Source organism: Solanum dulcamara, chromosome 3, assembly GCF_947179165.1.
Source record: "Solanum dulcamara chromosome 3, daSolDulc1.2, whole genome shotgun sequence".
Classification (NCBI taxonomy): domain Eukaryota; kingdom Viridiplantae; phylum Streptophyta; class Magnoliopsida; order Solanales; family Solanaceae; genus Solanum; species Solanum dulcamara.
Window position 1 is genome coordinate 81,132,661 of NC_077239.1, and position 15,156 is coordinate 81,147,816.

At 36.5% G+C, this 15,156-nt stretch overlaps 2 protein-coding genes across 2 annotated transcripts; both read left to right on the forward strand.

Moving 5' to 3' along the window:
• Window positions 1-419: 419 nt before the first annotated feature.
• LOC129883301 (adenosylhomocysteinase-like) lies at window positions 420-3,053 on the forward strand. Its single transcript, XM_055957951.1, has 2 exons — window positions 420-1,252; window positions 2,053-3,053. The coding sequence occupies exons 1-2, from the start codon at window positions 542-544 to the stop codon at window positions 2,797-2,799; spliced, it is 1,458 nt and encodes a 485-aa protein (XP_055813926.1). The 5' UTR covers window positions 420-541; the 3' UTR covers window positions 2,800-3,053.
• A 3,289-nt stretch (window positions 3,054-6,342) lies between these two features.
• Window positions 6,343-8,991, forward strand: LOC129883302 (adenosylhomocysteinase). The gene is made up of 2 exons (XM_055957952.1): window positions 6,343-7,192; window positions 7,968-8,991. The coding sequence occupies exons 1-2, from the start codon at window positions 6,482-6,484 to the stop codon at window positions 8,712-8,714; spliced, it is 1,458 nt and encodes a 485-aa protein (XP_055813927.1). The 5' UTR covers window positions 6,343-6,481; the 3' UTR covers window positions 8,715-8,991.
• Window positions 8,992-15,156: the final 6,165 nt, after the last annotated feature.

The following is a 15,156-nucleotide window of genomic DNA, read 5'->3' on the forward strand; positions in this document are numbered from 1 at the left end:
TTTAATCTGAAGCAAATAATATTATATTATATTAAAAATATGTTTGAATTATTACTCAAATGATTTGACAAAACAAGTATGGAGATCATAAAGTGATGACATAGTATCAGCTTAGTGCTTCTTCTCGACTACAAATTGATTTACTATCTTTAATCATAACTTTGAGATGCATAGACAAAAGAAGTTAGTTGGCTTTGATGACCCTAAACTACTTAAATAATGTAATTGGATACCCAGTAAATCTCCAGATTAGCACATAATCCCTGGTGATGATGAACATGTAAAAAAAAAAATAGTATAAGAATTAAAATGAAACTTTATCAGATCTACCAAACCCATAAATTCCCGAATAAAAAAGTTGAGATCTGAAACAAATCTTGACCGTCCATTACATGTATCAAACCTATTTATACCACTCATCTCCACCTCTAACTCCTTGCCACACTCTTCTTCTTCCCTAAAAAAAAACCCAAAGGAAGAAGAGAAAAGCCTCTCAGATCTCATCTCAAACCCTTCCATTTCTCTTATACTCGCCTCACCCATGGCTCTACTAGTCGAGAAGACCACCTCTGGCCGCGAGTACAAGGTCAAGGACATGTCCCAGGCCGACTTCGGCCGGCTCGAAATCGAGCTTGCCGAAGTTGAAATGCCTGGTCTCATGGCTTCCCGTACTGAATTTGGTCCTTCACAGCCCTTCAAAGGTGCAAGGATCACTGGATCTCTGCACATGACTATCCAAACTGCTGTCCTTATTGAAACCCTTACTGCTTTGGGTGCTGAAGTTAGATGGTGTTCTTGCAACATCTTCTCAACTCAGGACCATGCTGCAGCAGCCATTGCACGTGATAGTGCTGCTGTTTTTGCCTGGAAAGGTGAGACTTTGCAGGAGTACTGGTGGTGTACTGAGAGGGCACTTGATTGGGGTCCAGGTGGCGGACCTGATCTGATTGTTGATGATGGAGGTGATGCTACTCTCTTGATTCATGAAGGTGTTAAGGCGGAAGAAGAGTTCGCTAAGAATGGGACAGTCCCAGATCCCACTTCTACTGATAATGTTGAGTTTCAACTTGTGCTTACTATTATTAAGGAAAGCTTAAAGACTGATCCTTTAAAGTATACTAAGATGAAGGAGAGACTTGTTGGTGTTTCTGAGGAAACTACCACTGGTGTTAAGAGGCTTTATCAGATGCAGGCTAATGGAACTTTGCTTTTCCCTGCTATTAATGTTAATGACTCTGTTACCAAGAGCAAGGTATATTATATATGTGTTTTTAAACTTTTGTTTTGTTTCTTGTGTTTCAGATCTACGTGGATTGGTTATGTGAAGTGTTTATGTGCTTGTAGTACATTTAGATCTGTTATGATTGATTGGTAATTTCTTCGATCTGATACAGAGTAACTATACTTTTAACTGAATGTTGATTGATTTATATTGTTTAAGTGCAAGGTTAATTGTCAGTTGAATCTTATAAATGAATCATGAATCTTCAACTGTTTTGGTAATGCTATCCAAACAGCTAATAGTTTACATCTTTTCCACTTGGAATATTTGTTTTTTTAGTCACTGATTAGAAATTGTAACTTGAGTTGGTGAGATATATATGTGATATATGCATATTTCACTAGATCTGTATTGTTAAGCACAGAGAATTGATGGTTTCTTAATATGCCTGATCTTGTTACATGAAGAAAGTGATATTTAATTTCGTTAGTTCACCGACTTTGTTGTATTGGTTGTTTACTTAGAGGGAAAGAATGATTAATCTTCTTGATTTGAATATGTAATGCTTAAAGTGTACAATTTTTCACTTACTCTGTTGAAGAATGACAGCTTGATTAGGTAGATATGTTTACTTTTAGCTCCATGTTTGACTAATAGAAGTCTAATCCATTTGGAAAAGCTTCCGTCTTTTGGCTTGGTAACAAGATTGGTTTGAGGAATCAAGTATGATGTTGTTCTTAGTTGTTGGAGATGCACAAAGTAGTAGATCTTGATTGGATTAATACCGAGGTCATAGACTAACAATTATATTTATCTTTTTGGTGTTCCAGTTTGACAACTTGTATGGATGTCGCCACTCACTGCCTGATGGTCTCATGAGGGCTACTGATGTTATGATTGCCGGAAAGGTTGCTCTTGTTGCTGGTTATGGAGATGTCGGCAAGGGATGTGCTGCTGCCATGAAACAAGCAGGTGCTCGTGTGATTGTGACTGAAATTGACCCAATCTGTGCTCTCCAGGCTACCATGGAAGGACTCCAGGTTCTTCCTCTCGAGGATGTTGTGTCTGATGTTGATATCTTTGTGACCACAACTGGTAACAAGGACATCATCATGGTTGAGCACATGAGGAAGATGAAGAACAATGCCATTGTCTGCAACATTGGTCACTTTGACAATGAAATTGACATGCATGGTCTCGAGACCTTCCCTGGTGTGAAGAGGATCACAATTAAGCCTCAAACCGACAGATGGGTCTTCCCAGATACCAACAGTGGCATCATTGTCTTGGCTGAGGGTCGTCTCATGAACTTAGGATGTGCCACAGGACACCCCAGTTTTGTGATGTCCTGCTCTTTCACGAACCAAGTTATTGCCCAGCTCGAGTTGTGGATGGAAAGGAAGAGTGGCAAGTATGAGAAGAAAGTGTACGTCTTGCCAAAACACCTCGACGAGAAGGTTGCTGCCCTTCACCTTGGAAAGCTCGGAGCCAAACTTACCAAACTTACCAAGGATCAAGCTGATTACATTAGCGTACCAGTTGAGGGTCCTTACAAGCCTGCTCACTACAGGTACTGAGGGAAGAGAAACTCACAGTGGAACAACATATCGCGGCATGAATGTTTCGTTTTTAATACTTTGATTTTGTTTAGGTAGTAGTGTTTTTATTATTGTTGGGTATGTTTTTCTAGAAGGGACCAAAATGTGTTTGAATAATATTTGAGTTATGGTTGGGGTGGTGTGGTATGATATTGTACTAAGTTAGATTTATTTGTTTTTTTTCTCTATAAATTTTGCTTCATGGAAACAGAGCAACATGTTATCTCTTTTCAGTTGTTTTTTTGCTGCTTTAAAATTTTCCCAATTTTTATACGCTCTTCCCCAATGTGCAAATTATAAGATACCAAAATATTTGAAGATGCTATATTTAGGATTATATGTTACAAACTCTAACATACACACAATTTTATAAAAAATTATAGGTCTAAAATATCAATAAATAGTAATAACTAACTATTCTTTACTTGTTAGATTCATTTTTGGGAAAGGAACAACCTTCGGGCTTTACTTGTCAACACACCATGCTTTTGCACAAATTGCTCCTATATCGGATGATATTTAATTTTGTTTTTCAAATTCATGGTTTTTAATTTTTTATCTACGGCTAATTTAATGAAAAATTATGTGCCAGAGTGCATTTAATTATGATCTAATTTTGCTGGGCAAAACTAGTTTTGTAGGGCAATTTATTTTAGAGAATGTTTGTCCTCGGACATAAGTTAGACTATTAAAGAGCTTTTGCCTTGTGACAAACATGTGCCACTGAACTTATATTTTAGGCATTAACTCGTGTCATTAAACTTATGTCTTGGGGCATCACTTGTGTCTTGAATTTGATTTCTGTTGTCTTCGGGCATAACTTGAGACACCGCACTATGCCTTGGGGCACAACTTGTGCCTTAAGCATAATTTCTTTTGCCTTAATGTATTACTTGTGCCTCTAAACTTATGTTGGGGTATACCCTATGTCATTGAACTTATGTCTGGAGCATAACTTTTGACTGAACGTATCTCACGATAAATTTTTCATTTTAATAAAATTGCAATCACAACTTAAAATTTGAAATCTTACTTCAAATTCATAATTTTCAAATTTTATTCACATTTCATAAACAAACGCCGATTTAAATTCAAATTATAATTTTGAACCTCAATTCCTATGACCAAATGCCTACTTAATCATCAATCATTTGTATGTACATTTCTTGTAACAATTTTATGCAATGTCAAAGGAACTCAAAAACTATATATTTTGGGTGAAAGTTGATGCTTGGTGGAAAAGAAATGGTCTCTTTTAAGGAAAGACTAAAACACATTTTGCTAGTTAAAAAAAAAAGAAGGAAAAGTATAAACTCATTTCTAAAATGATCTCTCAGACTCTCACCAACCACCACCAAATTTTCTTTGTTGTTTTTTTGAGCTTCACTTCACCTACTACAATCCAACTAAGATAAGATAGTCTAATAAAATTAATCAAAGGTAGATAATTTGGTGTAAAATGGAATACTATTTTTTGTTTTTATTTTGGTTAAAGATGGCTTGTCGATTGTCACTAACTAAGAAGCGATCACAAAGACTTGTAATGGAGTGGATTGAATTTCTTCATACTAACTGAAAATTTCCAATTCAAATTTAAAATAAAACTTATGTAGCGCGAAATCAAACTAATCGAAATTTCATGGTAATGCCTGAAAGTAAATGCCCTATAAAGAAACAAAACCAAAAAATATCTGTGGTACATATATTAGACTTCTTTATCATTTGTAAGAAAAAACTGTACTAATATATTGGGCCACTTTGGTAGCTACATGGTCCTTTTGCCGCATCGCAATTTGAAAATTATCTATTGAAACAATTAATAATTGCATCAAAGTGAGAGAGGAGTAGCAAGAAAAAATAGAAAGTCCAAAAGAAAGGTAAAAAAAATATATGAAATATTTCAATTCAAAAAAAGTATTATAAACAATATACAAAATTAAGATGTGCACAATGCTTATAGTGGATATTTAAGAGTAAATATTATATCTAAAATATCTTAATTTTCTAAGTTTCAAGCAAAATTATTAAGAGAGTGAGTTTCCAATTGAACTATCACTCAATGAGGTGTATTACACTCTCCTTTTTGTTTAAAAATTTTGACACGTGAAAAAATAATTTCATCATCGCAAAGCTAAATAAATTTATACTAGGTTAAAAGTTAAAATTAAAGATTAAAAATTATCATAATATAAAGTAACTTATTTTTTACCACGATATTCGACATTTTCTTCTCTAACTTCTTAGTAGTGGTCTCGTCTCAATCATGACGTCGATATCTCCGACATGAATGATGAGAGTTTAGAATTTTAAAGAAATCAATTGAAAAATGTATATCTAAAAAAAATGAAAGTGTCAGTTAATAGAGCAGTTATATATACAAAGACTTTATGACTAAATGCGTCTACAAGCATTTGTAAATAAACATTTGGTCTAGTCAACATCTAGGTGTGTTTCGTTTACCGTTGTGTTATATTTTAGGTAGGAAACTCACAACCCCAATAATTTAAGTAAATTTTTTTTTTAAAAAAACTAGGATAGTTTAAGTTTGTTTTTTATTTTTTATTCCATTTTATTTGGTCCATGGAAGACATCATGATAATTGTGTTGTCAATTTTTGACCCTTTTTACTTTCAATTCAATTGATTGTCTCTATAGTGCAACGATAAGAAAAAATCATTCAGTAAATCACACGCTTGACAACAGAGGCAATAACATGCCGTAGCTAACCATGCCAAAGGTTTTTACATGCTTCTCTCATAGAGGGTGCGAGTAGAATAGGCGACACAAAGACTGGATCCAAGATGCATTTTCGCAAAAAGAAGAAAGATACGCTACTTGCTTAATTTGTTATACGGGACAAAAATCAACATTTAATATAAGAAATAAAAGGAAAGTTTCTTGCGAGAGCAATTCAAATCTTTCTATCCTAAAAATCATACGAATAGTAGTGGAGCCAAAAACACAACTAAGATTACCTCTTAGTCGTTAATTTTTCTTCTCAAATCTATTAAATATGTGCAAATTAAAGACGAGTTTTTCTAATATAGAGAGAATTATTGTTCAAGGGTTAATATATTGTCATCTCTCCATCCTAAATGGACAAAATTCGATTAAAAACACCACCTCTGAAAATGAGCTACTACATGCATGATTTCGAATTTCAATTGGGTTCTAATACGGATGACAGACACTAAATAAAAAAATAAAATAAAAAAATTCTATAATTTAGACATGTAACTCATAAAAATGTGATAATTTAAAAGGTTAACCAATTCACTCTATACTTTAAGGGGTCATTTGGTACTCGAAATAATAATTTGAGATGAAATAGGGATATTAGTTGGTCAGTAATTTATCAACATTGAAAAGTAATTAGTAAATACATTCATCCAAACAAAATTTCAGATTTTTTTAATCAAATTTGTAGGTCTACCAAACCTCAATTTAATCCAATCAAATTTTCAGATCTGAAACAAATCTTGGCCGTCCATTTCCATGAATCAAGCCTATTTATACCACTCACCTCCGCCCATTATTCCTTGCCACACTCTTCTTCTTCCCTATAACCCCCAAAGGAAGAAGAGAAAACCGCCTCTGTCTCTGAATTTCATATCGAATTCACCCAATTCCTCTCAGTTTTTCTTTTATACTCGCCTTACCCATGGCTCTACTTGTCGAGAAGACCACCTCTGGCCGCGAGTACAAGGTCAAGGACATGTCCCAGGCTGACTTCGGCCGGCTCGAAATTGAGCTTGCCGAAGTCGAAATGCCTGGTCTCATGGCTTCCCGTACTGAATTTGGCCCTTCACAACCCTTCAAAGGTGCAAAGATCACTGGATCTCTGCACATGACAATCCAAACTGCTGTCCTTATTGAAACCCTTACTGCTTTGGGTGCTGAAGTTAGATGGTGTTCTTGCAACATCTTCTCAACTCAGGACCATGCTGCAGCAGCCATTGCACGTGACAGTGCTGCTGTTTTTGCCTGGAAAGGCGAGACTTTGCAGGAGTACTGGTGGTGTACTGAGAGGGCACTTGATTGGGGTCCAGGTGGCGGACCTGATCTGATTGTTGATGATGGAGGTGATGCTACTCTCTTGATTCATGAAGGTGTTAAGGCGGAAGAAGAGTTCGCTAAGAATGGGACAGTCCCAGATCCCACTTCTACTGATAATGTTGAGTTTCAACTTGTTCTTACTATTATTAAGGAAAGCTTAAAGACTGATCCTTTAAAGTATACTAAGATGAAGGAGAGACTTGTTGGTGTTTCTGAGGAAACTACCACTGGTGTTAAGAGGCTTTACCAAATGCAGGCTAATGGAACTTTGCTTTTCCCTGCTATTAATGTTAATGACTCTGTTACCAAGAGCAAGGTATGTGTGCTTGCATACTATGTTTTTGTTTCCTGTGTTTTAGATCTGTGTAAATTTGTTGTGTGAATTGTTGTTTGGATTTGGATCTATGTTCATATAGATCTGATATGAATAGTTGATAGTTTCTTGGATCTAATACATAGGAATTATACTTGAACTAAATGATGGTTGATGATATGTATTATTAAGTATTGTATCAGTGATTAGTTGAAATTAGCTAAGTGAATCTCATCTCTTTTGGTAAGCGGAGAAATGAATATTTCTTATTTACAGGGGATGTTTTGATTTTGCCTTATTACTCATGTTCTTGGTTTTCTTGATGGAAGGGGAATGATATGCCTTAGTGGACTTTAGTAGCTTAAAGTTCCAACTCCTTTCTTGTTAGAGTAATCTGTTTCTGTTTTTCCAATTCATATTCACCAATTGGAAGATTGCAACTTGTATTAGTGAGATACTTCTGTACTATTAGATACATATTTCTTTAGTTCTTTCTTGTTAAGCTGATAATTGATGGTTTCTTAAATGCCTGATCTTGGTACATGAAGGAAAATGATATGCATTTCATTTGCTAAGAAAGCTCAGTCTTTATCGTATGGATATTTTCTTAAGAGGGAAAGTCTGATTGATTTGCAAAAGCTACCAAGTCTTTTGACTGGGTCACAAGTAAAGATCTTTTCCGTAATTGTTGGAGATGCTTATTTTAGTCAGATCTTGTTTAGATAAGATAATGTTAGCTCATGGACTGACACTCGTATTGATCTTTTCGGTGTTCCAGTTTGACAACTTGTATGGATGCCGCCACTCACTGCCCGATGGTCTCATGAGGGCTACTGATGTTATGATTGCCGGAAAGGTTGCCCTTGTTGCTGGTTATGGAGATGTCGGAAAGGGATGTGCTGCTGCCATGAAACAAGCAGGTGCCCGTGTGATTGTGACTGAGATTGATCCAATCTGTGCTCTCCAGGCTACCATGGAAGGCCTCCAGGTTCTTCCACTTGAGGATGTTGTTTCTGATGTTGATATCTTTGTGACCACAACCGGTAACAAGGACATCATCATGGTTGACCACATGAGGAAGATGAAGAACAATGCCATTGTCTGCAACATTGGTCACTTTGACAATGAAATCGACATGCATGGTCTCGAGACCTTCCCTGGTGTAAAGAGGATCACAATCAAGCCTCAAACCGACAGATGGGTCTTCCCAGACACCAAGAGTGGCATCATTGTCTTGGCCGAAGGTCGTCTCATGAACTTGGGATGTGCCACGGGACACCCCAGTTTTGTGATGTCGTGCTCTTTCACTAACCAAGTCATTGCCCAACTTGAGTTGTGGAAAGAGAAGAGCAGTGGCAAATACGAGAAGAAGGTGTACGTCTTGCCAAAGCACCTCGACGAGAAGGTTGCTGCCCTTCATCTTGGAAAGCTTGGAGCCAAGCTCACCAAACTTACCAAGGATCAAGCCGACTACATTAGCGTACCAGTTGAGGGTCCTTACAAGCCTGCTCACTACAGGTACTGAGGGAAGACAATTTGACAGTGGAACAATATTGTGGCGGCATGATTATTTTGCTTTGAATACTATTGAGTTTGTTTAGGATAATAGTGTTTTGATTATTGTTGGGGATATATTTGGGAGGAAGTTGGCATGTTTTTCTGGAAAAAGTGGTCTCGTTTGAAAGACCAAAATGTTTGTAATAAGATTTGAGTATGGTTGGTGGTGTGCTAAGTTACCTCCATTTTCCTTTTTGTGTATGATTTTTGTTTCTAGAATTCAAAGCAAACATGTTTTCCCTATTCATGTTTCTGTTCTTATTCAAAATTTACTTATGTTGTGGCCAATGTGGTTATTGTGTTTAGGTGAGTGCTCCTTCCTGATGTTATGGTTTCTTGCATATATATTCTGCACTACTTTGCTATTAGCATTAGCTGCCATGTTTTTCTTTTAATTTCTGCTTTGTTTTGCTTGAATCGTGGGTTTTTCAGAAACATTCTTTCTACCTTGGAGAGGTAGCGTGGTAAGGTTTGCATACACTCTTTCTATTTTTCTGAAATTCCACTTTGTGGGATTTCAATTGGTTTGTTGTTGTTCCTTTACTCATCAATGTTGTGCGATTTTGTTAATATTTTGTGTTTTTACAGTTGATTTCATGAATGATATACTTAATTATTACTAGTATTTTATGTGTGTATACTTAATTGTTTTGAATTTTACATTGTGGCTTGGTGAGCTCCTTTTTTATAATTTTTTGCTGCCTACGGCGCCTTCCACTGCGGGTATCGATTGTACACTAACTCCGCCATTGTTTCTGTTACTCATCCTTCAAGAAGACAACTCTTTTTCTGTGAAAAAAGAGAGGAAAAAACATGAAAGACCCACAAAGTATTTTCTTGTTTCAGATCTGTTAAAGTTAGGTTTTTGGGTCTCCTTTTCCCGGCAAATTCATATTGCTGAGAAATCGACTACTCTTCACCATTACAGCTAAAAAATAAAAAAAGAGCTGAAAAAAAAATTAAAAAAATTGTAGTTTGAAAACCTTGTAGATCCGTTAGCTTTCTCTTCTCTGATTGCTTAGATCTTGTCTTTGAACTTTCTCTTTCATTATTTTATTTTGTTTTGTTTTTATTTTTGTTTAATAACATTTGGAGATCGTGAGTTTCTTCGACTCTGTCTACGGTTTGAGGTTGGAGTTTCTATTGTCTCACTCGATTCCAGCGAAATCCAAGCGTTGAATTTCAGGCAAATAGGCGGCAAGCGACAGCTCATTTACATTGGCATCTTACAATTTTGGGCAACTTTGAGATCCACCAAATTGATACCAAGCACCAACCGACGTGTACAGTAACTATGAAGTGAACAATGTTTTCCGGCGGCAACCAGGTTCATTTCAACTGGAGTTGGTACCTCCGGTTTCCATATCTTTCTCTATCTATTCCTTGCTCATACAATTGTAGTTACATTTTGCTGACTCTAAACCATTGAATAATTTATTAGTTCATACGCGTTTTCATGGCTTTGGATAGTAATGGTAGACTAGGGTCATGTTCTCGCTCGGGGACGGGGACGGGGAAGGGGAAAGGGACTAGGGTTAGGAGGGGTAAGTAGATTAAAGGAGCGTCTAAACTGAGAGTAGGTTCTTGGAACATTGGGAAGTTGACGGAAAAATTCATAGAGCCAGTTAAAATTCTAAAGAAGAGGAAGATTAATATAGCTTGTGTACAAGAGACCAAATGGGCAAGTTCTAAAGCTAAGGAGGTAGATGGATATAAGCTGTGGTTCTCTGATAGATCGAAGTATAGGAATGGAGTAGGTATTTTAGTAGACAGTAATTTAAGGGATCAGGTGGTGGAGGTTAAGAGAGTCACTGATAGGATGATGTGATCAAGGTGGTCGTTGAAGGGATCACATTGAACATTATTAGTGCTTATGCGCCGCAAACGAGCTTAAACGAGGAGGATAAGAGGCGTTTTTGGAAGAATTTAGACGAGTTAGTAGGAGGCATACCGCCTACTGAGAAGCTTTTCGTAAGAGGGGATTTCAATGGGCACATCGGGTGTTAGTTCGGGAGGATATGATGATGTGTATGGAGGCTTTGGCTTCAGGGACAGAAATGGAGGAGTCTCACCTTTGGATTTCGCAAGAGCTTTTGGGTTGGGGATAGCCAATTCGAGTTTTCCCAAAAAGGAGGACCACCTGGTAACCTTCCGGAGTGCGGTGGCTAAGACTTAGATAGATTTTTTTACTCCTTAGGAAGGATGATAAAGGTCTGTGCAAAGACTGTAAAGTCATCCCGATCGACAACCTTACGACCCAACATATGCTCCTGGTGATGGATTTAGGGATCAAGATGGCGAGGAAGAAGAGGGTCGGGGATGACCGACCTAGGATCAGATGGGGGAGTTTGACCACTGCTAGTACCCTGAAGATGGGAGAGAAATTGAAGGGTAAGGGGGCCTGAGATAGTAATGGGGATGCGAACACTATGTGGGATCGGACGGCTAGTTGTATTAGAGTTGTAGCAAAGGAAGTGTTGGGAGTCTCGACAGGTAGTCGTAGCCAGCATCGAGGGGACTGGTGGTGGAATAGAGAAGTGCAAGGGAAGGTGGAAGCAAAGAAGAAAGCGTATGCGAAGCTGATAGAAAGCAAGGATGAGGTGGAGAAGTGGACGAATAGGAAACTTTATAAGATAGCGAGGAAGGAGGAAAAGTCGACGCTTTCGACGACAAAAACGACAGCTTTTGAACGCCTTTATGTTGAACTAAAAGAGAAAGGCAGGGATAAGAAATTGTTCAAGCTAGCCAGGGTGCGGGAGCGAAGGGCACGCGATGTGGATCAAGTGAAGTTTATTAAGGACGAGCATGGAAAAGTATTGGTAGAGAAGACCCTCATTAAACAGAGATAGCAGTCGTACTTCCATAAACTCCTGAACGAAGAAGGGGACAGAGAGATTGTGTTGGGAGATTTGGTACATATAGGGAGGCTTCACGATTTTGGGCATTGCGCGACAAATTCAAGGTGAGGTGCCATGTTATATGCTTTTTGCGAACGACATAGTCCTGATCGATGAGATTCGTAGCAGAGTTAACGCTAAGTTGGAGGATTGGAGACATACCTTGGAGTCTAAAGGGTTTAAGCTGAGTAGGATCAAGATAGAATACCTAGAATGCAAGTTTAGTGAGACACCTTAGGAGGTTGGCGCGGAAGTTAGGCTTGGTGACCACGCCATCCAAAAGAAAAGTAGTTTCAAGTACCTTGAGTTTATCATGCAAGGCAGCGGGGAGATTGACGATGATGTCACACATCGTATTGGGGCAGGGTGGATGAAATGGAGTCTTGCTTCCGGTGTGCTATGTGACAAGAAGGTGCCACCACAACTTAAGGACAAGTTCTACAAAGTGGTGGTTTGACCGACTATGTTATATGGGGCGGAGTGTTGGCCAGTTAAGGTCTCTCACGTTCAAAAGATGAAAGTAGCTGAGATGAGAATGTTGAGATGGATGTGTGGGCATACCAGGAGCGACAAGATTAGAAATGAGGCTATTCGGGACAAGGTAGGAGTGGCCTTGGTGGAAGACAAGATGCGGAAAATGTGACTGAGATGGTTTGGACATGTGAAGAGGAGAGACACAGATGCCCTAGTGAGGAGGAGTGAGAGGTTGGCCATGGATGGTTTCAGAAGAGGTAGGGGTAGGTTGAAGAAATATTGGGGAGAGGTGATTACACAAGACATGACACAGTTACAGCTTACCGAGGATATGACCTTAGATAGGAGGGTATGGAGGACCCACATTAGGGTAGACGGCTAGTACATAGTCTCGTTATTCTTACCTAGTAGTAGGCACATTAGCGCACTATAATTTCTTTTGTGTAGGACTCAGATTAGGATAAAAGGCTAGGTGACTTATCCTTACACTATAGTAATTGTAGTTCTGCTCATTGTTTATTGCCATTTGATTTCTGCATTGTATTGCTGTTTATAGGTGTGGGGCCGTTGAACTTTGAGTATCTGATTTATTTATAGTAGTTGATGCCTCTTTCCTTTCGTACCATTTCTACCATGACTTTCCTACTTTTGCTTTCCTTGTTTTCATCTTGTTTTCGATATGCTTGTCCCTATCTGACCTTTTATCTTGTTTTCCTCTCTTGAGCCGAGGGTCTTTCGAAAACAATCGTCCTACCTTTCAAGGTAGGGGTTAGGTTTGCGTTCACTCTACCCTCTCCAGACCCCATATGGTAGGATTATACTGAGTTTATTGTTGTTGTTGTATTCAAAATGGAATCTATTAAGTCTTTGTGTACTTTGGGTTAAGTTGGAATACTTGGTGGAAAGAAAATCCATGGCCACCAAATTTTCTTACTTCTTGTCTTAAGCCTAATAATTTGAGGAGACAACTGTGTCCCCACTTATTTAACTTCATCCTATGAAGACAAGAATTTGTCTTGAGATAACTTTCATTGAAAGGACATTCAGGAGAAATCAGAAAAGCATGTTCAAATTTTAAATTGTTCAATCTGTTTTAATTTATTTGTTTAACTTTGATTTGATTTGAATTTTATAATCTTAAATTAAAATATATGGTAGTATGTATCAATTTTTTTTAATCTTATCATCTTAAATATGTCATATAAAAAATTACAATCGTCATATGAAAAGTTATGATTCAAAGAGTGGCAAAAAAAATAATACGTTATTTTTTTTTAAAAAAAAGTAAATTAAAAAAATATATAAGTAAAGCAAACAGAAATACAAGGTAAGGCTGCGTACAACAGACCCTTGTGGTCGGGTCCTTCCCCGAACCTTGCGCAAAGCGGGAGCTTAAATGCACGGACTGCCCTTTTTTTTTAAAGCAAACAGAAATGAAGAAAATATATACTCTATTTTCTAAAGGTGATCGTATGGGCATATGGAGATTAATCATGACAGATACTATACTTAAAGATTTCCCCAATTATGATTCCATTGCATGAATCACATGCTTGGTGTTAGGGCTGTACATGACAAACTGATAAACCGCATCAAACCGACAAATCGAACCAAACCGAAAAAAAACCTGACTAGTGGTTTGGTTTGACTTGGTTTGGTGTTTGGAAAAAAACCCTGACCATTATAGGGTTGGTTTGGTTTTAACTAAAAAAAGTCAAACCGAACCCAAATCGACCCGATTATAGATATACTACTTTTAAATTATGTTATACATAAAAATATTTATTAAAATGTAATATATAAATATATTTTTAAAATTTTTCATAATTTTTGTTTTCTTTCTTACATTTAGATTTGGACTTGAGAAGCTCATCTAAATAATATACAAAAAAGCATCTTATAAAGTTATATTATAAAGTTAAAATTTCAAACAGTGTTCTGTCTCTATCTTATATGTTGATATATTGTATTAGAACTCTTTTTAAGAAGCACTGTTTTGTGCTTTTTATTAGATACTATGAAAAATCTGAGAAATCCGAAAAAATCTGAAAAACCCGAGAAACCCGAAAAACCCAAAAAAACCCGAGAAAAATTGATATCGAAAAACCCGACTTTTATTGGTTTGGTTTGGTTTATAGATTTAATAACCCGACATAAATGGTTTGGTTTGGTTTGTAAAAAATTCGAACCAACCCGATCCATGTTCATCCCTACTTGGTGTAATAAAAGAAGCACTAATCATGAATGAACCACATTAATTAGGCGTTATCATCAATTTTCAAAAATAAAAATTGCAATGAGCCAAATTACATATATGGTTATTAATTTCTTATTTTTTTAGGGCGTATAATATTTGGAATCTTCTAAATCCACTAACTCAAATTCACATTAAAATATGCTGATTAATGTATTTCGTGTCGCTTTATTGTTAATATATTAAGCATATTGTTTCCTATAGCCATTCGGTCATTTTAATTATCAAAAAGATAGCCATTCGGTATATATTCATATATATATTTGGTATATATTTAATATGTAGAGTGTATCATAATATATATTCAGTGTATAACTCATTTATAAGTAATCTATATTGTACAGTGTATACTTTCTATGACTTTTGGCAAGCTATATTATACAGTCACTGTATATTTCCTATGATTTTAATTATTTTTTAAAGTAAAATAAAATATAACTATATTTATTATAAATTAATTAATTTATTGTATATATTTGAAATTGTCTATTTATAAAATTTCCATGTGTTAACATATTGATTATAATTACTCCATTAAAAAGTAAGGATTAGCAATGGGCCTGTAGGCTTAGGAACGTTTCACGTTATACTTTCCTTAATTAGACAAATTTGTTGGATTCCAACAACAAAAATTACACTCGTTCCTTTTCAGTTGTTACAATTTCTTTTTTTAGAATCAAATGATTTGTACTTTGATTAATATTTTAAAATATATTTTTTCATCGTATTGATATAAAAAGAAATGTAATTTATAGTACTTTTCGCAAGTTTTTGAATATTTAAAT